At 37.2% G+C, this 24854-nt stretch overlaps 1 protein-coding gene and 1 long non-coding RNA gene across 3 annotated transcripts in view; one reads left to right on the plus strand and one right to left on the minus strand.

Moving 5' to 3' along the window:
- The window catches only part of PLCB1 (phospholipase C beta 1), a 669446-nt gene that overhangs the window by 193733 nt on the left and 450859 nt on the right, over positions 1 to 24854 (minus strand). For both annotated transcript variants that reach the window (XM_038571644.1, XM_038571645.1), the window contains exons 7-9: positions 23452 to 23527; positions 16937 to 17037; positions 15531 to 15697 (exon numbers count right to left, since the gene is read on the minus strand). In XM_038571644.1, coding sequence (XP_038427572.1) covers positions 15531 to 15697; positions 16937 to 17037; positions 23452 to 23527 — 344 coding nt within the window. The remainder of the gene's footprint in view (positions 1 to 15530; positions 15698 to 16936; positions 17038 to 23451; positions 23528 to 24854) is intronic.
- On the plus strand, positions 15161 to 20474 carry LOC111092060. The gene is made up of 4 exons (XR_005377607.1): positions 15161 to 15220; positions 17135 to 17205; positions 17732 to 17814; positions 19962 to 20474. It is a non-coding gene; the product is annotated as an uncharacterized LOC111092060 (long non-coding RNA).

Below are 24854 nucleotides of genomic sequence, written 5' to 3' on the forward strand. Positions count from 1 at the left end.
AACCAGACCTCCTTATTTTAGGCTGTACCTCTATACCCACCTCCAGATGAACCTAAAATCATCAATTTTTAAGACTTTTTAAGATTTCATGGAATAATTCATATTGGTTTCCAGCTTTTCACATGACAGGTGTATGATCAGTTTTCTCAGAACTATTATAGCTATAAGCATATATATTCATATATATTATGTAATTGTTATGTAATTATGTAATTGTTACCTTTTATTCTATTGTCTCCACCCTTGCCAGATTATGCCTTTAAAAACTATTTCCTTTAATGCAATTTTAGTGTGGTTTCAAGATAATTTAATTTAGATGAATATATTCAGACCATCATATTTCTCCTGATATCCCACGGTTTTTCTACTACACCAGATTGTTGAATTTTTAAGTTTAAAAAGTCAGAATTCACATGCTATATCCCTTGATCTTACTATTTTTAGGTAAAATTGAATCACATGGGAGGAACTAAAGGTCTTCTGTCATAGACCGACTTTGCCTGGTCAGAGACCTACCATGGGTCTCCCTGGTTTTCTTTTACTTACATCTTTCTAGTGAAGAGTAAGCGGTGACTAATATTTCCTTGCAGAAGGCCCTCGATGGGTAATGTGACACTTAGGTTTTTCCGAGTAGAGTGTAGTCAGAGTCACAGAAGCAGTCTGAGCTCTTAGCTACTTATCAGCTAGAAATGTATTTCATCCCCTGGGCTTCTCTTGCCAACCTCACAAGGCTGCTTGTGTTGAACAGGTATGGGAGTGTTTCTTTTTTTTTTTTTTTTTTTTTTTTTTATGGGAGTGTTTCTATGAGGGTGCCAACATCCACACGTTTCTAAGGTAGTCATGACTGAGACAAGCTGGGCTTTGATTTTATGAGTGCCAGTGAATTGTCCATCTCCTCTTACGGTGGTCACGGAATGTGTCCCTCATGATTTCATTCAATCAGAAGAAAGTCCACCCAGATTTAATTTGATTTAATGTAATTCTATTTCCCAAGTCTCTCGTGTAAAATTACAATTTGAGTTCAAAGCATTGTTTGAGAAATTACCTGATTAAATCTAAAAAATATTTAAGGAGACTACTGGAACTAAATTCTAAGGCAGCTGAAATAAATTGGATATTCAATTCTGAGAGTATTTAACAGATGAGAAACTTCCTCTCTTCCTTTCCAAGTCCTCTCACCCTTCTCCAGTAAACACAGCAACAAAACATTCTAATTTTGCCTCAGGGAAGGGAGGGGTGGCAGAGAACAGGGCACTAAAGGATGTCTTTTCTTCTTGGTTCTGAGGGCACTCTTTGACCAAGACTTCCTTGTTCCAAGTTTAGAGGAAGTTCCAGACAAGTATCATGTCCTGAAGAGAGAAGGCTGTGACTCCTTTCCCTGGAGATGCTCCAGAAAGTTCTAAGCTCTGGTGTGTCCCAGTGGCCAGAAACAGTAGATAGGTTTTATTTTTATTCCCTCCCTCTGCCTAGCCTCTGGCAGAGGCACTAATCAGACAGCATTAAATGTCTAAAGCCATCAAAATAGACTAGAAAGAGGGTACTAGGATAATTCAGAATAGGCCAAATCAAATTCTTAAACAATAGAAGAGTTTATTGTACTTCATTACATTGCAGTGACAAGTTACCTGCCCTGTCAATACCCTCTCCTCTTAGCCTTCTTTGTTCAGCCCTGTGGAATTTCTTTTTAAATTCACAAGTAAGAAATGTATCTGAAATAAATCCATAGGCCTTCATCTTCTACCTACAAGCTTATGAAAGTGACTTTTGATAAGGTCAGATAACACAAGCTGATGTTCCTCGGCTCACTGAAACTACTAAACCTGGTGGTGAGTCCTCAGCACTATACTTTCTCATGATGCTTTACAGGAGCTGTGTGACCAGGGGAGGAAAAAAGTACAGCAGGGCATGCTCAAAAGCTAATCTCTAAATAGAATTCATGGCACATTATTAAGGTGCCATGAAATTCCCTCTGTCAGGCTCTTTTCTGTTTAGTATGTATCTTTTACCAGGATGGTTACCTTGGAAATGACCCCATCATGGCATCAAAGTACTGCCATGGAACTGCTCTTGAGCTAATCCTAAAAGCAGATATAAGGCAGCAGCAGGGAAGCGCTCAAGAAAAGAATTATGCCATGGTGGTTCAAGGAAAGAAAATGTAATGGCTATATTTACAAACATGGTACTTTTTTTACTAATGGATTCTGACTTGAAAGGAAATATTTTATAATAGTGTAAAAGGAGATGGAAGGAAAGAGAGAACCAGTCTTTGAAGAGCTTCTTGAATTGAGTCTATTTCCAGCATGTTATTTAGCAGACCTTTCTATACTGTTTAATATATGCAAATATTAACTCATTTTGTCTTCCTGGTAACTCTATGATGTGGGCAATACTATAAGGTCCAATTTATTGATGAGAAGCCTGAGGCAAGTAGCTTGCTTAAATTCACATAGCTTACAAGTGAATAAAATGGGATTAGAGCCCAGGTAGTCATGCTTTGTGTTCCATGCTATTAACTACTATGAGATCCTGCTGTAGAGGACACCATACATAATCTGGGAGAAGGTAAATCATCATCATCATCATTGGAGAAGAAGCTATCCTCACTTGAGCACTGATCATCTGCTAGGCAAGAAATCCTATGGGAAAAATCTCACCCCCTTTTTAGTTGAACAGATTGAAGCATAAAGAGGTAAGTAGCTTGTTGGAGGTCATAGGGGTACACAGTATGAGTGCTGGGTCTGGAGTCCATGGTGGAGCAATGGAGAGAGATGGGTGGTGGTAAGTATGACTGATGATATTTGTCCATATAACTTTCCCAGCACTGGCCTGGATGAGGGACACAGAGGATGAAAAGGAGAGAGGGTCTTGCCTCCCTGGTAGTTGGTTTTAATCTGGACACCCTTGGATTAGTCCTAAAAATAGCTCTGAATGTGACCAAGGAAGAGTTTTTTCCCATGATTTACTTATCTCTCTAAAACATGTTACTTTAATCTGTTAAAAGAAGCTGGGCTCAGGCAGGACAAGTGACCCATCTGGCAGAGGTACAAGGATTAGCTCTTTGATTCAGATTTGTCTATCAAGGTCTAAAATTCTTTTCCAGACTTAATTTACATTCTAATCTCTCCAAGTGATTTAAAGGCATCCTCTAGCATTTTTATTCTATGATTCATGAATCTAACTTTTAGAAAGAAAAATAAAATACAACAGGAAAACTGTTATGCCAATGTGAGGACCAGAGAAATGCTAACAGAAGATGTGACATTATTTTGTGAATTTGGGAAAAAAAAAAACCACAGGTTAGCTTAAAAAAAAATAAACATAGCCAAACACATGCAAATAATATCTCTCAAAGCCCACAGGCACAAAGAAATTTCTATGGATTTAGTCTTGGAAGACAGATGGCCTGTAAATCTATAAATCTAAAGCTTCACTCTGTGAAGTCATTGCACAGTTGAGATGGGCAAACTGGACAACCTGTCTGCCAGCTAGCATGGCCACCAGCCTCATTCTGTTGAGCCAAATTCCAATTAGGCAGGATCTGGCACTCAAATGCTTGGATATCACTGGGATTAGGTGGTTGAGAATCTATTCATCATTATTCAATCCCCACTCTCAATGTCATGATACTCAGAGCATGTTGGAATGCTACCAGTCCAGTGGCTTAACACCTCCTAAGTCACTTCCAAGCACAGCCCAGAAAAGCTATTCCCTTGGCTTGTGTTGCTGTAACCCTTATGTGAGTTTTGCTAGACCAGCTCAGAGAAAGTAAGTGCAGATGGCTTTAATATCCCATGGCTCACCAAAGTCTATTTGTCTGCTTTCAGAAAAAAATCTATTAATTGTCCTCTTTCCAAGTACTTTTGCTTGGGCACAAACTTTCCTATGACACCTGCCAACTAACTGTGCTTTTGTAGAGTGTAGGAACTTGGCCAGTTTATATTATCTGTTTATTTTTTAACCCTGGAGTCAGTATTACAGACTTCTATTCCATCTCCATTGCAAATCTGGTTCTATTACCATAAGTATAGACAAATACAAGTTCACAATACTATGTGATGATGCCCACTAAATGACTACATGGTCCTCTGCAGATGAACCTCTCATCCAGCTGTCATGGCTTTCTGGTCGCTGAAGTTTCCCCTCACCCTAGGTTGAACTTGTTGATGTGTGGTTTGTGTGAAAGTTCTTAATGATAACACCTAACTTTGATTTAACACTTTCCCTTTATCAGAATGTTCTCCCATCTGCGAGTTTATTTACTCCTCACCGTCTGCTTGGTAGGTAAGACAAAGTTGTATTATTTAACATGATAGATAAATAAGCTTTGACCCAGTGAAATGACACAGTCCTTTTAAATGCTGTGGCTAGGTAAGGACAGAATCTATATTAGAATCTTGATCTCTTTGTTTGGGGTTTTGTTAGTTTATTTTACAGAACTACTGTATTTATTGAAAAAAAATCTGTGAACAAGTGGACAGTTCAAACTCATGTTGTTCAAGGGTTAATTGTACGTATATTCCTTTTTTTTTTTTTAAAGATTTTATTTTATTCATGAAAGAGGCAGAGACACAGGCAGAGGGAGAAGCATGCTCCATGCAGGGAGGCCGATGTGGGACTCGATCCCGGGACTCCAGGATCACACCCTGAGCCGAAGGCAGGCACTTAACCACTGAGCCACCCAGGCATCCCTGTTTATGTATATTCTTTATCCTAGAACCTTGAGCTCTTTAACACAGGCTTGGTGTCTTTACGCCCCATTTGTGTAAGTACTGATTTATTGTTAAGGGTTAGAGGTTCTCCGAGGTTTGGGAACAGTTTGTTGCATTTTATTAGTGGATTGTCATTTTGCTCTATCAGAGGAGATGTTTCACAATGGTTCCTGACCATAAGACAAAGGAGGCAAAATGTTCTAGATTCTCAACCAGAATGTTATGTTCCATGGTCAGGCTCAGCATTGGCTTTCTAAGGACAAGGACCAAACCCTCCCTTCATTTATATCTCTTCCAGTGTCTAGAATAAAGGCAGGCCCAGAATGTGTGCTCACTAATGCTTTCTGATGAGCTACTTAGAGGATATTATCTCTTAGTGCTTTAAATGTCTCAGCATTCCTGAAATATAGCTCGAATGTCACTTTCCTCTTTGAAAGCCTTCCCTTCTTAGATCAATTCCTAACACTCTCTAGAACCTTAATAAATAAAACTTCCCCTTCCTTCCAAGCTTCCCTAGCACACAAATGACACTTAACAGATATTGGCTGAATGAATGGAGGTATATTACATTCTACCTTGTATTATAGTTCTTTGTATATATCATCTCCTCTCCAAATAATAGTCTCCTTAAGAGAGACTTTGTCTGTATTTTGTTCCACTTCTTTGTCAAGTTCTTTTTTTTTTTTAATTTTTATTTATTTATGATAGTCACATAGAGAGAGAGAGAGAGGCAGAGACCCAGGCAGTGGGAGAAGCAGGTTCCATGCACCGGGAGCCCGACGTGGGATTTGATCCTGGGTCTCCAGGATCGCGCCCTGGGCCAAAGGCAGTCGCTAAACCGCTGCGCCACCCAGGGATCCCCTCTTTGTCAAGTTCTTAAGCCAGGTGGGCAATATATGTTTGTTAAAATAAAATTCCATGCAATTATATCAAGTATGTGTTAGAATAAAGAAGAGATTTCAATGAGCATCAGATACCTTGGAGGAGTTCTCCTTTGATATGTGGAGCAGGTTGGAAGTGTCTAAAGATTAACACTTATTAAGAGCATCCACAGTGACTATGGGTGGGAAACTCAGGTGTGTGTTCTATACTAGCTTCTAGAGTTCACCCCTGGACTGAGCTCCGGTTATGCACATGGATAATTTGTTTGTTTTACAACCTTATTAGCTGCCTTCCCTTCTTTATTCTTTCTACTGGATCACCTCTCGAACTCTTTGTACTTGAATTTTCTCAGAGTTGCTCCTGGGAGAACCCAAATGAAGAAAAACAGAGACATTAATAAGAAGCATCTTTGGCTTATTTTCTGCATGTAAGAGAGAGTGATAGGTGAGAAGGTTGATTTTGTCAATCATGCTCAGTTAAGGCTTCATCTTAAAATAATATTATCTCTACTCTGTTTTGCTTTCACACTGGAGTCCTAGAGATCACAGTGATTCAGAATGAACAGAGTTCCGAGAATCTCTATAATGAATTAATGAAATTATTGGTCATGCTCAGCTTCCTGACATTATTTCACCTATTGCTGTGGCACATTTCTCAGCTGGTAAGTATTAGGGTAAATGGTCCACATCTCACCTCATCTGGGTTTTTTGTCCACACGGTTTGTTTTCCATGGAGTTGGTTCACTCTGTTTTGTTTTGTTTTTTTTTTAATCTGTTTCTCTCCCACTTAATTTGGTGCAAGATCAACTATTAACAATGGTAGACTATGAATAATGCAGATGTTGGGGGCCGGCCAAATGTGTATGTGACTTTGTGGCCTTTCTCCAGGACAGTATAATCTGCCAAGCTCTTTCTTTTAACTGAGCCACAGTCTCCGGTTGAGAAGGGGGAAGATGTCATAGTCAGCAGTTGGTAATACTATGTTCTTTTTTTTTTTTTTTAAGATCTTATTTATTTATTCATGAGAGAGACGGAGACACAAGCAGAGGGAGAAGCAAGCTCCATGCAGGGAGCCTGACGTAGGACTTGATCCCAGAACCTGGGATCATGCCTTGAGCCAAAGGCAGACGCTCAACTGCTGAGCCACCCAGGCATCCCTAATGCTGTGTTCTGATGGGAGGTTACATGTAGGGAAAGTAGCCACCGTCTGCTTTGTCCCAACAGCTCTCACATGAAATGGCAAACACCTGGGGAAGGAAGGCTTCCCTGGCTGAGGGAAAGTGATTTTAGCAAAACTCAGCAGTCTGGGGTAGATTAGGCTACGAAGCTCACTTCTCCACACTTTGGAACTGGCATTCGAATTTGGCTCTTTATATTTTTCCTGTCTGGTTGTTTCCTTTGAAAAGGCTACTTCAGCTGTGAATGAACATGGCTGTGACTTTCTGGCTAGAACTGTCAGAGGTCACTGAAAGAAGTCTAGAGGCAAAAAACAAACAAACAAACAAACAAACAAAATAAAAACCCCAGGCATCCTGGGCCAGAACTTTACCTCTCCTCAAGCCTCTGCTTCCTGGGAAAAGAGGAAATGCAATCAAGGAAGGGAAAGGGAAACAAGTTACCAAGTCATCTAATGAACAATGGATTCATAACGGCTATCTTAAAACTTTTTTTTTTTTCATTTTAGCCAATCTGAAATAGAGAGAAGTCTATGAGCATTATTTTTATTGATGTCAACTGCTTATCCTTGAGAGACCAAACATGCCATAATTAAAGGAAAAGGAAGAGTGTTAATGGCTAAGCCAGTTAACCTCGGGGAAAAGGAATTGACTTGCTTGAACTTCAGGTCCCTCATCTGTAAATGGGAGGATACAAACACTAGCAGGCCTAAATGCTCTTCCCAAGTCCCTTGGAACTCATTGTTCCAACACAGTCAACAGCTCCATTATACTTCTCCAAGACTTTCCCTCAGCCCAGCTGCAGCCAGCGTACAAGTGACGGGCCATCCTGGAAGGAGTAGCTCATCTCTCTTGGAAGTCAAGAGGAGCTTGGAATACACTCACAGATGATAATGTCATTCTTCTGTGACCTTGCACAGGGGCTAGAAAGTCAATAGGTGGAGTTTAGATGGGATCTTAATAAAATATTAGAGTGGCTTTTCAGCCACTTTCCCAGTGTAGTAACATAATTAAGGCATTAAAAGAACTGGCTACGTCCTCCAGTTTGCATCTGTCTTCGTCTTTGGGGAAGACAATCTATCTCGTTTGAGTTGACTTTGTACATCCATTTCAATTCTTTTCTTTCTTGCCCTGCTACACAGGTAATCTATATAAAAAAATTTAAATGGATGCCATCTCATTTTGAGGCAGATCTTTAAACCAGTCAATATTTCCTCTAGATGAGTGGTTTTTAAACTGAACATCCTGAATCTCTTGGGGTTTTGGCATAAGTGCCTGCAGAGGATGAGGTGGAGGGGGAGCCTGGCTCCCCCTGTCTTCAAAAGAATGTTTTGAAAGGTTTTTTTCCTACACATTGGCCTTCCTTGTGAGACTTTGTTAGCAGAAACAAACACAAATAAAAGTAGGTTATGTCAAGGACAAGTCTGAAAGTGGTTTCTGTGGATGCCAACTGCTAACTTCTCAATAGTTGATTTGTATCTCTTTTCTCAGTAAGCCCTGATGGAGAACTCCAAGTGGGAGTCTTGGGTAGGAGGAAGGACTCCGCACTGGGGTACAGGAAATACGGTCCCAGTCTCACTGTTGCCACATCCTGCCTTTTCTACCATTTGAGAGTTTGGGCTAAATGGCTAGGTCTCTCGTAGGCAGGAGAGCCCAACGACTTGAGGGACTGGCCATGCCTTTGTGGATGGTAGCAACAAAGATATTTATGTGAAAGGTTGGAAGGGATGAGCCATGGGCACTTTCCATGTTTTTTTTTCACTTAATGCTGATTTCTGATTCTGCTAGAACTGCTTATAAAAAGTGCTTATCTTGCTTTGGCTCTTCTAAAAGTAGGTTTTGAGACAAAGATTGGAGTGCAAGTAACTTGTTTAGGAGGGAACCCCAGGACATAACAGTAGAGGAGTCCAGAACTGAGAAAGGAAGGAAAGGTGGCCTAGTAAAGGGAACATTATGGAGCAAGTTATAGTTATGGGCAATAAGGGCTCAATCCCACTGGGGAATTCTGGGAGGTCATGCATCAGGACTGTTGCACACAACGGGCAAGAGAGATGAGCTACTCCTTCCAGGATGGCCTGCCACTTGTAGGCTGGCTGCAGCTGGGCTGAGGGAAAGTCTTGGAGAAGTATAATGGAGCTGTTGACTGTGTTGGAACAATGAGTTCCAAGGGACTTGGGAAGAGCATTTAGGCCTGCTAGTGTTTGTATCCTCCCATTTACAGATGAGGGACCTGAAGTTCAAGCAAGTCAATTCCTTTTCCCCGAGGTTAACTGGCTTAGCCATTAACACTCTTCCTTTTCCTTTAATTATGGCATGTTTGGTCTCTCAAGGATAAGCAGTTGACATCAAAAAAATAATCATTTTGTTTCTTTATAATTTCTACCTACTAAGGAGAAATGGTGCTGGGAAAACAATGATTTTTAAAAACCTACAGGGGAAAAAAAAAAAAAAAAACAAAACCTACAGGGAAAATTAAGTGACAAACTAAGTAGTAAGATTCCAGTGTAAATCTTCATATTTTAAATTGTAATTCCATTTTAATAAAAATATTTATAAATGACTGAGTCAGAAATGAACATTTGTGCACAGATAAGACTTTCCATGTTTTATTGTGTTGTTTTCATCATCAAAGGATTCTAATTTATTAATTGCCATAAGTTCATAAGCCTGTTAGCCAAGATACAGCAACATTCAGGAATGCCTCTGCCCAATACTGTGAATCACACTTCCAGATCCATAAATGGTTTGAAATAATTTGGCATAAATACCAAGGACCACTTTTCATCAGTGTTTTGTAGGCAACAATAAATATATGCAACCTTCCTATCATGAATAACTTACTAAATTTTCCCAGCAACTCTCTCAGGGAATTATGTATTTTTTTTCAAAAAATGAGAGAACAAGAGGGTGCGATGGGTCAAAGAGGTTAAATGGCCTCCTAAGGTGAAGTAAACAGTGGGGATGAATAGTTGATTTCTGACCCAGTTTTAGTGGGATATTTTAGTTGCCTGCCAACAATTGTAGCTCCTTTTGGGAAGCACATCTGGACTGAATTGCAGGGAACCACTTACCTGCCACCTGCAGTCCAAACTATGTGCTTTAGGTAGTGGACCTCATTGGCTCTAGGGAGAGTCATGTGACCTAAATCTGTCCAATTATTACAGTCTATTCTTCAGGCCACAGTGATCCTAGATCAGCAATGGCTTTGGATGACTTAAGCCAGGTGTGGGTTTCTGGTACCATGGACACATGAGTAAAAATAATTTCAGTATTGGAGTCTGGTGGGTTTCTTGTTACTTTAAGAGAGTCTGCCCAAGCCTGTATGTTATACCCAGTACAAGAAAATGATTGGAGATGAAGAAAGACAATTCTTGATGACATCATTTGAGCCCCTGGATATAGTCATGCCTGCAGTCATTAACATCTTTCAGTGTAAGCCCTGACAGTGTTCTTGGCTTTAAATTTTATTTTTTGTAGTGGTAGTGCCTGATTTAAGCTTTGATTGCTGAGGCATCCATTCAAAAAGGCATCCACTTTAAAGATGCCTATCTTGAATAAGCCCATTGCCAGCCACATGGCTAGATAGTGAGCCAGGCTGCATCCCCACACTGAGACTCCTTTGAATTAGAAAGTTTGGTTTATTTCAATAACTGGCCATTTGGGCCAATTGCCTTTTCTCTTCCTCCTCTTATGTTTTTATGTTTCACCAATAAAGAGTGAGTCCATGAAACCCTAGGCATGCACCCTCAAAACCTGATAAAAACAGAACCTAAGCTTGCGAGTGTGCTTCCTTTCTCTTTCTACAAGTGACCTCGCTGCATTGCCCAGGTGTGCTATGTAGTTTCCAGGTCTTTTAAGTAATAAACATCTATTTTTTTTTTCTGTTACTTGATGGTTGTTGGTGAAAGGCATCTTGCAATTACAAGAACCACAAGGGTCTGTCTAACAAAACATTGGTTATTGATAAGCTGAGACCAACACAAAACACTCCTTGACTTTTTGTTCATATGTACCCATAAATTTTTTCTGTGCTTCATTTTGAATTAAGTTTCTGTCATTTTTCTACTGAAGGAATTCCACCTAATACTACAGTTTGCAAGACTCTCAAGTCCAGGGCTGCTTCTTTCACACTCTGGGTGTGTCTTGCCATTGACAATAAAGATATATTTCAATTGTCTAAATATTTAAAATACACATATTGAAAACACAATAGGGTTTTTTTCTACTGGCATAATCATTAGCATAGGACTATTAGAAGCAAAAATGCTTGCTTGCCATACCTGAACTTGTATTTGCTTTGCCTAAAACCCAATCAATTTGCTATTGTATTTGAGTTCATTTCTACTATTTAACTCTTAATTCAGTGAGAACTAATCAAAAACTAAGAGAGATGATATAGTTTCATTTTGATGATTTAATTGCAACAAAGCAGGAAGCTTTTGTATAGCATGCCTTATAAAAATTTAAGAGGAAGAACTGATAAAAATAAAGGAATGAAGCTTAAAACATCTGCTAATACCATAATCTGCTATATTAATTCACTTGCTTAACAAATACTCATGAACACCTGCTCTTCACAGAAAAATAAAAATACAAAAGACAACTGTTTTCTCTGGGTTTGGTTTTTTAAATTAGTTTTGGCCTTCTTTTACAGACAATAGTTCAATCTAATCTGCAGTCTGTTACCTAGGGCTTTAACTTATTCTTTTTCCTGTTTATTTTACTCATCGCCTTCCTTCTAAAAAGTGTAAGTGATTAAAACAAACAAACTCTATTTTGGAGACACCAGTCTTCAAATTGACATTCAGGATGCTTTGGTTTGGAAGAGGCAGGGGTCATTGTGTATTCCTGTGTTAAGCATGGTTTAGCATTACACATTTTGTTCCAGGGCAAACAACATAACGGACCAAGGCATTTTGCAATGTGCGATTTTCAATTGTAAAAATAAACCAAAATCCCTTGAGAATAGTATTTTCTGCAACAAGATTTAAACTTTTTCTTTGTGGAGCACATGTGCACATTTGGACTTAAAACTACACAGAAACCCTGTGATGATTTATAATGAATACATACATCTTCAGAAACAGAAATTCCAGGATGGAAGTGTGGCCAACCCGCCAATACAGCAGGCCCCCAAAGTATCAAAGTCCATCATACCCTTCCGGATTTTCATTTCACATATCTATGTTTAGTTGACTAACCTACAATCAGTTTAAGCATTTAGGTATTTGGCCATATTGAAAAATTTTCACTTAATTTTACATTTCGTCCTATGTAAAAAATATGTAAAGTGCATTGTGAAAACTGAACGTTAGCATACATCAACTTTGTGTAGTTTATTTGTTTAACACCTACTTTAAAAAATAAGTTTCTTGATATCAGAGAATATAGTTATATTGTTCTATTTGGACATTATGGGTGCATCTTATTCTTAGCATTTTATAAATATAGGCAATATGGTTGTGTCTTTTTAAGATAACTGAAATTGAGTTTGTGGGTCAATATAACCAATACTTCTGCACATTTGGAGAACTAGTCAAAATGAAAGTAGCAGAAAAAATTATAATATACTGTTTTCTATCTTCTATCTTATTTATTCTAAGTATACTTATTAATATAAGCATATTACAGTGTAATATACTTATTTTATCCTATTACTATCCTACTTCTTTTCTTATGTGTTTTTTAATCAAAATGTTTTAACTGGTTGACTGAAAGTTAAAAAATCTGCTCTTTCAAAGAGATCGTGGTATGAGATCTTAGGAAGTCATTTGACCTCAAAATGTTGGTTTGCTTCTTTACAAAATGATAATATACATTTTGCAAGTAACATAATGAATTACAGCTAATTTCCTCGCACATCCATACCAGTTGTCATATTGAAATTAAACAATACTTACTTAAATTGTACTTCATTTGATTTTATTTTTAGGTATGTTATAAAGAAGATTCAAAAAATAGCTTTTGAAAAAATCCTAAAGTCAAACATCATATGTGAACAGTAAAACCAAATTTATAAATCAATTTTCATCTTTGGATAAAAAAATAATTAAAACTTTTTAATTACTAGTGAATTGAGGTCTAAGCCAGCCATTTCTTAATCCTACAAAGAAAGATTTCAAAATCGTTATCTTTTTACAATGAAATAACAGTTAACATAATAAAACACTTTTTTTTCTGGTGTCTTTGTTCACAAAAACAGACCCAAAGCAGCAAACAAAATGACTCTCAAGTTCATTTTCTGTCAAAGTTTTTGGGTTAAGAAATGAAATCTGTGATTTAAAAAATCACATCAGGACTGACATGGAGGCTTATCATCAGTATTATGTTAAGTTGTGGAAAAATAAATGAAATTGGTATTTTAAATATACCTGAAATTTGTGTGCCTATTGTAATTATGGAGATTCATACCTAGTATATCTATAAAATGGCACTAAATAAACTTGCAAATGCTAAGAGATATCATTTCAATTTCCATTAGAATCAAAACTGGTTTGGGACGCCTGGGTGGCTCCATGGTTGAGCGTCTGCCTTCGGCTCGGGTCGTGATCTCGGAGTCCTGGGAATGAATCCTGCATTGGGTTCCCTGCATGGAGCCTGCTTCTGCCTCTGCCTCTCTCTCTGTGTCTTTCATGAATAAATCATATCTCAAAGTAAGAATCAAAACTGGTTCTTCTGGGATTATAAAGTATTATAATAATCTGTCACAAATTTTTCCCTTTGTATATAATCTGTCACAAATTTTTCTCTACTGCCTGCAAGTGGTCAGAGTATGATGGATGGAGGCGTCATCCACCAGCTGAGGCATGGACCATCCCCATTGTGATGTGAAAAGTGGAGGGATGGGCAAAGTTTAGGCTCTGAAGTGCCTCACTGGTTTCACAAAAGCTATTTGTTTCCTTTGTGTCACGGGCTAACTGTTTTTAGAGGTCTTGTTGGATTTGTTATAACTGTGTTAGTTATTTTTGGTGCAGTTCAGAAGGAACTGTCAAGCTGCCCCAGTGAAATCTGCAAGGAGTGATTCCCTAAATAAAGATAAGGAGAAATGCCATATCCGTGGTGGTGGGGATGGAAGGGTGTCAAGTGTAAGTAGATTTAGGGGGGTGGGCCTGGTAATGCCAACACACACGGCTGGGGGCTGGGTCACCCGTTACCTTTGAATGACCTCATCTCCATGGCAACAATAAGGATGATGACAACAACAAAGGCAAAGTGCTTGACCAAGAAAATGAACAAAATGCAAAAAATTTCATCTGTAAGTTCCCAGCTAAACACATGTAGGATAAAGTTAATGGTGATATTTTACTTTTATGCTTTATAGATTCTTTTTCTTTTTTTTTTTTTTCATTTAGAGGATTAGTTCCAGAATAAATACATTGGGCTCCTTGCAGGGAGCCTGCTTCTCCCTCTGCCTGTGTGTGGCTCTGCCTCTCTCTGTGTGTGTCTCTCAAGAATAAATAAATAAAATCTAAAAAAAAAAAAGACTTTTTGATCTACTTTTACAATAACCATACTTACTAATGACAATGAGCTTGTTAGAGCTGTTTCTGTAACTTATGACCTGGCTGCATAGTAACATGCAATTTATTTTTTTAAATAATTGGCTAATTGTACTTTATTTTCCTCTGTATGGAATACCTAGGCAGTTTACAATAACATAACATTTTTCTCAATGAATATATTTCAGTCCAGGTGAGATATGGTCTTAGTGGTAAAGAGAAAGCTAAAGACCCGAATCAGAAACAGTGATGCCACATATAATTGAAAACTCCTAGGAAGTAAATCATTATTACCTTATTTTGGCAATTCATTTATCCAGAATCAAAAACATAAATTTCTTTATAACTTCAGGCAACTTAGAGTTATTGTTCTGTTATCAATTTTTAGGATCATATTTTTTCTACAAACATTGATTTTTTTTTTTACATATAAAAGGCCGAATTTTCTATTTCCCAAGTGGAAAAATTCATCAATAGTGTAAACTAGAATAAAGTAAGGTCTAGTGGACTAAATATTTTCTTTTTTTTTTTTTTAATTTATTTATGATAGTCATACAGAGAGAGAGAGAGAGGCAGAGACACAGGCAGAGGGAGAAGCAGGCTCCATGCACCGGGAGCCCGATGTGGGATTCGATCCCAGGTCTCCAGGATCGTGACCCGGGCCAAAGGCAGGCACTAAACCGCTGCGCCACCCAGGGATCCCTAAATATTTTCTTTAGTTTTAGAGATTTAGAAAAAGCTGTGGGTCATTTTACAGAACTTCTAGAACCAGAATGAAAAAAGTAACCTTTAATTTTTTTCTTTTTCTTTTTCTTTCTTTCTTTCTTTCTTTCTTTCTTTCTTTCTTTCTTTCGCAGAGAGAGAATCTCAAGCAGGCTCCACACCCAACGTGGAGCTTGAGAGCATGACCTGAGCTAAAATCAAGAGTCGGATTCTTAATCAACTGAGCCACCTAGGTGCTCTCAAAAAGGCAATCTTTAAGATAGGGAATTTCCTATTTAAGAAATATGCATTCAGTCACGGTAAATTTAAGACAAAACAAATGATTAGACATTTGAAAAAATGTTTACATGCATACATACATGTAACAACAAAATCACATGCTGAAGTTTAATTGAACCACTAGTGATTTGAGACAGAAAGGAAAGCAGGCATATAAATGTTGGATACTGACCTACAAATCCTTGATGTCAATACCTACCAGAGGGTGACCCATTCATAATAAGAAACCAGAGATTCCCTATAGTTGGGGCAAAGTGGACTGACCTTTTTTGGCGAGGCTATTGTTGGGTTCATACTTCTCAATCAATACTTGGACTTGTTCTTGCTTTAAAGGTGGGTAAAGTATTTCATTTAGCCGGGGATCTCGCTGCTTAAGGTTGATAAAATCCATCATCTGATCAACGGTAAGGTATGGTTTGCTTTTGGCACCACTAAAACCAATTAAAAACCAGAAATTAGAATATTTGTCTACCAAGTCTCATTCATATATTTGCATTTAACGACAGGGAAACAAAATCCTGCCAATCCTGGTAAGTGCATGCTATCCTGACATTCCTATCTTGCCCTGAAAACGTGTTGCTCCAACAGAATTACTGTATTCTATGGGATGCAAATATCTTTTGCAATCACTGCACTAAATCCCAATGCCTTTGAACTATACCAGATGAGTAAGAAAATCTACGGTAGGAAAAGATTGCATCTTGCGTGTAAAGATGCACCACTCTCAACTGAACATAGAGGAATGGGTTGTTTTTTGATTATGACACTAAACTTATGCTTTAGTCATCAAATTCCCATATTGCATTTAATCATTTAGAGATGTATTTATCACTCATAAAAAAAATAAACAGCCTAGGTACATTTTTCTTTTCATTACAGTTCTGCTTCAGCACAAATCTGTAAGTCTTCAAACATAGTGTGATTCAGGCTTCCCATTTCAATTCTGCTGACAACCCAAAGACAAGTTCAATGGTAGAAATATTGCGATGCTCAATAAATAGTTGATAGCAACGAGCATCACAAAGCGAGTAAATCCAGCGTCATTCTTAGCACTGTTGGCCTGTCTTCCACATGAAAAAAAATCCTTATTTTGTTGATAAATTTTGGATTGATTTTCTGTCATCATGTAGATTTCACTGTACTAGAAAAGGTAAATTGCTACTGCCCTGCATTTGCCCTGGTGTTTTGGTTTGTTTCTTTTCTTCATTTTTTTTTTTTAAAGGAATGACTACATATTTTCTAAAATAAAAGCAAATGACTTTCAGCTGGGAGGATTTTTAGCAATCCAAAGTTCTTATTTCAATAATCCGTGTGTGAGACGTTAACATGACAGATTCCTAGGTCAGAGTTCTTTATGCATCATGAGTCTGTCTCCGCAAAGCCAAGATGCTCTATTCTAGCCCTAATCTTTAAACCACACAGAGCCCCCCGAGGATACTAAAACAACACCCAGCAACAAATCATAACAAACTTCCACTCATTAAAAGCAGTGGTTGCACCTGAGGAATCGGAATGTTGATTGTCTCCAACAAATTACTCAGAAGCATAATTATCATATACAGTGCACGAAGAGTTCTTTCATCACCCTCAATTGCTCAAAATCTTGTCTGAGCCACCCTAAGCACCACTGCAAGCTGACAAAAAGTGGTTAAAATGTTGTGTTCTCTTACAATTCGGAAAAGATATTATCAATTTCAGGTCGAGGACAAAGGTTGTTCAGGAAAACTCTGTACACTTCTGGAGTGAAATCTTCTTGAGGTATTGAATCGTTCTGGGAAATAAAGCAACAGGGTCAGTGAAATGTCTTATTCTTTCCCTATCTTACCCCCTTCCCTTTTTTCATGTCTCTCTCTCTCCTCTTTCTCCAGGAGGTGAGGGTAAACATTCAGAAAACATCTATGAGGCCAGCTGTAGGGCTCATGTGGACTCTGACTTTGAGGTATCAAAAGCTGTACTTCCTGTTGCCTTTTCATTATACTTTAAGAGTTTTCTGCTTCTAAAGGGATGTTAGGCAATTTTTAGAGTACATTTACTAAGTAAGTTAGACCTAGCAAAAACAGGGTATGTTTAGCAGATTTTTTATGGTTTTAATCTTAAAAAAATTGTTATAAAATATACATACCATAAAACTGACCATTTTAACCATTTTTAAGTACAGGGACATGAAGAGTACTCACATTGTTTATGTGCTATTTAGCAGATGTTTGAATGAATTTTTTTTTTTTAAGGAGCAAAGAACCTGGAAACAGATGTTTTCAAAATGAAAACATAAATTTCAATTTTGTATCTTTTTTTTTTTTAAAACAATGTTCCTTCTGGCTTAAGAAATCTGATAAATTGTAAAACAGTTTTTCTAAGTAGGACAGTACTAGGCATTATTTCTCACTGATTCTTCTTGGTCCTACTGTTTGGGAAGCAAGTCATTGATATAGAAAGTCATTTCTATGACTTATTTTTCTGTTTAGTCGGGCTGCCATGGAAACCGGAAGCGTGTATTCAAGCCTTTGTTAACAGGAAAGACATTCTTCATGCTGTTTTCCTATTTCAGGTATGTGTTTATATAATTATTTTTATTTTCAAGCCTTTAAACCAAAAAAAAAAAAAAAAACACACACACACAAAAAAACCACAAAACAAAAAACCCTTCCTTTTACCATATGCATATGTTTTGAAATGTACTTTTATAGAAATACCTAAAATTGTTATCTGAAATTGCACACTGCCTACTTATAGATAAGAGAACTTAGCTCACCACTTGGCAAACAGTAGGAGACTCATATTTGTGGAATGAATGAATAAAATAATATTTTCTATACAAAATCCATTCATAGAGCAGGAAAAATCTATTTTGCAAAACAAAATTTTAAGATAACCAAACAACACATGCAGCATTACACATAACAAAGCCCATCCCATAGCAGGGGTCCAATGTAAGATCATTACATTTGGGTGTTACTGACCTCTTATTTTTTTCTCCCTTCTTGTGTTAGTTTAAAACCTCTTCCTCCTGAACTGGATTTTGTCTTCCATTCTGGGCTACCATTACATTTCACTGGTGTAATATTTCAACACTCTAACCATATTGTGCTCCCAGTTGTATGGTTCTATTTCTTGCTAACCTGCAGAACCACATAAGCTAGGACTTGGGTGTTGGTTGTTAACTGCTAGATCTCCAGTGTGCAACATATAGTAAGTCCACAATAAATATTTACTAAATAAATCAATGTAATTTATGGGGAAGGTGGAAATTGATAGAACAGAATTCCCATAGGGCATCAGATTCAACTGATGCCATTTATATAAGATTCTATACACATAATTTCATAGAATATGCATTCCTAAAACTCTGACATTGTTTATTTATCAGCTATGAATTAGGGCTTATTATAAAAGAGAAAAAATTAATGAGATAATCTAAATAAACACAATATTATTTTCATTGCCAGTTAGATGTTAGCACATAGAAAAAAGCCATTTCAATACAGCTGATTTTCTTTGTCTCATTTTTCTTTGCCCAACTTAGCTAAAGATCATACCCAATGTTCAAATACTTTCCTGTAATCCTGCCTGACCACACTCATTAAAGATGGCATGTTTTTCTTTTGTGTTCACAATCCATATTTATATACTTTCATTATAGCATCAATCACACAGTTTTCCCATATTTTTTATATTTCTGATTTTCTACTAGACTGAGTTTTTGAGTGAAGTGACTATCTCTTATTTAATTCCTTTGTGTTCCAAACATGCTGCCAGGCATAGAATAGTCTCTCAATAAATATTTGCTGGCGAACCCAGGACATGGGACCTGACCTTAGGTCTTTTGTCTTGTAGTCTAAGACTTGGCCCACCTCATCAGGCTTCCAATACAAAACAGATCATCAGTGATTATTTGTTGCTATTGTTATCAGGAATTTTTAAAGAGAAAATTAAGAAGGGTAATGTAGTCTGAATCAGGTCCATTTATTCCAGAAACTGCAAAGTATTGGCAAACTTTAAAAATGAAGTAGTTGCAATTCCATGCTGAATACAAAGAATCCCAAAAAGGAAAAGATTTTTTAAAACCTTGATGGTAGTACTGATGGCATCTGTATTTCCAGATTCCATAGGTCTAGTTATGACATACCCACATGCCAAATTAAAAATAAGAAAAAGAAAAAACTTTGCATATATGCATGTGAAAAAACACTCAGAAGAAAATAATATTTACTAAGCACTTACTGTGTGCCATGCATATGGAGATTTACTTGTATGTTTTCATTTGATCCCATGTCAACTTTATGTGATTACACACTGTAATCCAACAAACTAAATGTTCACATCAGCTTAGTCTCAATATTTTTGTTCTAAAGCTATAAGCCAAAAGTTGAGTTAGCTATAGAGTATATGAAATAATTACAGGTAAAGTACTCATAATAAACCAAATTATTAGTGTGGTTTAAAAATAGAATTTTGATATTAGTGATTTTAAGAGTCACAGCTACATAAATGATTAAATTTCTGATTTATATTCTGAGTGTGAGTCACAGGAGAAACACAACATATTATAGTCATTCTGGGAGAATTTTTTTTTTTTTACATTCTTTTTATTGTATTCTTCAGTAAAATTTATGGTACTCCTTTCTTTAAATATTTTTTTAATTAATTAATCTATTTATTTATTTATTTATTTATTTATTTATTTATTTATTTGAGAGAGAGTGAGAGTGAACATTCAAGTGGGGGCAGGGACAGAAGAGGAGGGAGAAAACCTCAAGCAGAATCCGAGCTGAGCATGGAGCTGCATCTCGTGACCCTGAGATCATGACCTGAGCCAACACCAAGAGCTGGACGCTTAACTGAGACACTGGGCACCCCGTATGGTATTCTTTAAATCCAAAATAATCACTGATTTCCTTGGTGTTACATGTAAGTTCGCAGCTCTAATAAACTTTCTTATTTAAAGCAAATAAACTTGACCCAACTTGAACAATGCAGGGATTTAGGATGTCAACCCTCTGCCACACATCGAAAATCTATGTGTAACTTTTGATTCTCCCAAAATGTTACTGAGAGCCTACTGTTGATTGGGAGTCTTACTGATAAAATCAGTAGTCAATTCACTACAGATTTTGCATGTTATATATATTCTGTATGGTACTCTTACAAAGACATAGCCTAGAGAAAAGAAAATACATTTACAGTACCGTACTGTATTTACTGAAAAAAATCCACATATAAGTGGGTGGACCTGTGTGGTTTAAATCCGTGTTGTTCTGGGGTCAGCTTTTCACAGATTTAGTCCTATCTTGTTCATTAAAGTGCCAGTGCTCTGCAATGACTATAATACGACTCCAAATGTCACTGAGCTATTTTCAAGTTAATAAGCTTGAAATCAAAGGAATTTGGTACAAGTAAACTACTTTCAGGTTTCAGAAAGTTTGTGGGTAAAGTGGTAATTTTCTGAATATGAAAAGGTCTCTGAAGGTCTCCCTGGAAAATGTTTGGATTATTAATAGAAGGACAGTAATTGCTTTGTCTCTCTTTTTAGATACAGTGCTACTTTTTAACAATTAAGGTAACTTTGGCAAGCAACTGTAATCTCTAAAGGAGTACCCTCTAAAGGAATGTGTTATTCTAGTGGATCATGTTGGCCAGGATACAACTTCAAGTGCATTAATTATCCCTAACAATGTGCACAAAGATAATGTTTTAAAAGTCTCAACAGGATATCCACTGTGTTTCTGGTAATGTATCTATTTACAGAACACAATTCAATCTAGTCTGAACGACCACTGGCTATGAAATGAGGCTCCCAGATATGCAGCATTATCTACCATTTATGTAACCTTTTCTTCTGTGGAGTGTTTAAAACACCTCTTGTTAGTATATCCAGAATCTTTTCCCTATTTAGTGGATATTTTCTAGAGCCACTGCTCTGTAGGTATGAAACTACAACAAGGATTTAAAATACGGTCAGTTCAGGAAAACATTTACTTCCTAGCTCTGAAACTGTGTTTGATTTTTAGATCTTCTGAAAGCATCCTAATTCTACAAGTCCTAAGTCTTCCAAGTAAAGTATACTTTCCCATGGATAATGATCTTTCAAGACTTCATGATGGAGGTTGATTGTGTTTTTTTCAAAATCTCCAATTTGTTTTGAGAAAATTGTTATAACATCTAATTTACAAAAGATATATATTTTTTTCAATTTAAACATAACTTCTGTTATTTGAATCTCATTTTTTAAAAAAAATGTCTCCAGTTGATATTGGTCTGAAAGCATGAACCTATAATAGACATAGTGGTTGTAAAAACTCAATTTATATGTATTGACTGAATTGTCAGAATCCAATTGTTTAGAAAATTGCAATTTACAGAGAATTGGTTGATGGATTTGATTTTCTATTCAGCTTCATTTTCTATCCTTTCTTTGCCTTAGCTAGTTTTATAATAAGTTAAAAATTTTGGTCGTAAGATGTTACTCAGTAAAGGTAAAATCAGGAGCAATTGCAGAGGAAAAGAATTCTTTTCATGTCTTTCTAAATTCATCTCTCACGCTTCTTTTTTATGCTTAAATGCAGAAGTCTTTTTTGATACTCAGACTGGTAAATTCTTTCCAGCCTAAGGCTTTGCACACATTGTTTTATTTTTTGGAATAATCCAACCTTATTCCCTATGCCAGCACTCCATTCCTTTTGCTCATGGCACCTTCCTCGCTCCATTTACACATGTGTCAGTCCACATGTTTGAGGAGTGCCTCCAGAAATTCTGTGGTCCTTGCATCCTAGGACTATATTTTGCTCACTACCACATTCTTGGTGCTTGAAGGCGGTAATAAGAGCCCAAGAAATCTGCTAAGCAAACGATGGGACCTTAACGGGCCTATCTTTCCTACCCCTAGAACATTTAGGAAAGAGAAATAATAATCAAGGTCATTTTATTTTGCTTATGAAAGTGAAGGTTAAAATGTTTGGGGGAGCCTCTCCATGGCTCTGCCCAGTGTTGGCAGCATCACCAGCTTTTTCCACCCATAGCAGGGTAGGGGAGCACTCTTTCTTTTCTTTCTGTTACCTACCAGGGACCTTAATAAAAGTATTCACAACACGAATGGGCTGACAAATTTAATAATAGCACTCAATACTTTTTCATAACCTAATGATAAGTTTAGGAATGACTTCTCAACTTCATTCAGTGCAACTTGAACATTGCCAGAGTGTTTCAAGAGGCTCAAATGCTCTTCCTATAGTGTAAGTGTTATCCTTGGGTAAGAGCTTACTAGTTGCTTAGATACTAGGATAAAAATAATTTGCAATAGAAAGGTGAGTTCTGCACATAGCCTGAGAAAAAGGCTGTTTTATACAACAGGCTCTGCTCTCCCGGAAACGATGGTAACAAATAATTTTAGAGCCAGTCATATAGAAATGCATTGAAATGAAGGCAAATTAATATTTATGTGAGCAATATATATTGAGTGCCTCCAATGTGTTGGGTCTAAAAAAAAAAAAACATGTTACACAGCTGTCCTTGCATGTACCTTACCACCGTGAGCAAAGTAGGCAGTCTCTAAACTGATCCTGCACCCCTCCCAGCAAAAAGTTTGTGAACACAGCCCCGGAAATTGATATTTCCAATATCTTCCTAATAATAATCCATAATTATTAGCTAATGTCTCCAGAGATATCAACAAAGAATTTGTTATTAATGAGAAGTTTAAATTCTCAACACTAATACTTTTTGGCCAATACATTTTTTTTGTAATACTAACTTTTTTTTTTAAAAGACTTTATTTATTTACGAGAGACAGAGAGAGAGAAGCAGAGACATAGGCAGAGGGAGAAGCAGGCTCCCCATGAGGAGCCCGATGCTAGACTCGATCCTGGGACCCTGGGATCATGCCCTGAGCCAAAGGATCAACCACTGAGCCACCCAGGTGTCCCTTGGCCAATACATTTTTATGTTAGATGGTCTTAAAAAAAATTAGTATTTACAAAGAACAAATTTTTATATAGATAAAAATATTGGGCTTATGGGAATGAAAGAAAATAAAATTAGAGCAGCCCGATAGATTGTAAATATTAATAAGTAAGTCCTATGGTCTTCTTAATTTAAAAAGGTGTTTGACTAATATGGGGGCAAGTTATGTTTCAGTGTAATTATTCACAGCTATTTAGTAGTGCTAATTTTAGAAAAGCAACATGCTCACCCTTGAAGATGGAAGACTACAAGCCTCTAAAGCAGTTTCAACTCGCTTCCGGTCTGCTGAGAACAAGCGGTATATGCTGTGAAGTGAAATCACAACAGAGAGATCTGTGTCATACACTTATAAATGACACCAACCAAAGGTATCCCATTGAATCAGGCCTTTTTGTCATTCAAGATACCCACTGCTCCATGTATCTGCATGTATGTTCTAAAAGATCTATGTATGTGTTTTTTAAATTCAAAATGTCTAATGTAAAATCAATATTTCAAGGCAAAGGTGATGAGCCAATTAAAACACATTGCACTAAGTAGCCTCTAATATTAAGCACTAAAATACATCCTTGATGACACTGTCTCCTTACTGATACCTATTGTGCTAAAGATATGCATTATTAATATTATTAATAAACAAGTAATTACTACTATTAATAAAGTAATTTAACATCATAATTAGCAGTAGTCTATTGTGAGCTAGTAAGTCAAAGGTCGAAGATTAAGGATGCGTTTTCTTTGGTCAGTAATTTGGTTTTAATTTTTTTTTAAATTTTATTTATTTATTCGTGAGAGAGAGAGAGAGAGAGAGAGAGAGAGGCAGAGACACAAGCAGAGGGAGAAGCAGGCTCCATGCAGGGAGCCTGACGTGGGACTCGATCCCGGGTCTCCAGGATCAGGCCCTGGGCTGAAGGCAGCGCTAAATTGCTGAGCCACCTGGGCTGCCCAGTAATTTGGTTTTTTTATTTTATTTTATTTTATTTTATTTTATTTTATTTTATTTTATATTTTTATTTTATTTTTAAAGATTTTATTTATTTATTCATGACAGACACACACACACACACACAGAGAGAGAGAGAGAGAGAGGCAGAGACACAGGCAGAGGAGGGAGAAGCAGGCTCCACGCAGGGAGCCTGACGTGGGATCGATCCAGGGTCTCCAGGATCACATCCCGGGCTGAAGGCGGCGCCAAACTGCTGGACCACTGGGGCTGCCCAGTAATTTGGTTTTAAAAAATAAAATTTATGTGTATCAATTCTACATCAAATAAAAAAGTGGTCAATTTATTGATAAATAGAGTGTTAAGCATTATATTAAAGATAGAATTGAATATAAGAGTTTGAATTATGGGTTCTACTAAAATATGACAAAATCTAGTGCCTAGAGCCCACCAATCCCACAAGGACTATGGTGGAGTTGAACTGTTGTTGTCTCCTCTAGATGGGACATCACACTAGTTCTGGCTCCTGGCCTGCTTCATCACGTAAGTTCCCTGCCTGGTTTCTGTTGACATTTGAGTTTGCAGCCCCTCCTTCAAGGCTAGCATCATTCTGGTAGCAAGAAGCACTGAAGTCACCCAGTTACCATTCCTAGAATAGATCGGAATCTCAAATGGCCTTTTAAGTTTAA

The sequence above is a fragment of the Canis lupus genome, chromosome 24 (genome assembly GCF_011100685.1).
Source record: "Canis lupus familiaris isolate Mischka breed German Shepherd chromosome 24, alternate assembly UU_Cfam_GSD_1.0, whole genome shotgun sequence".
Taxonomy (NCBI): domain Eukaryota; kingdom Metazoa; phylum Chordata; class Mammalia; order Carnivora; family Canidae; genus Canis; species Canis lupus.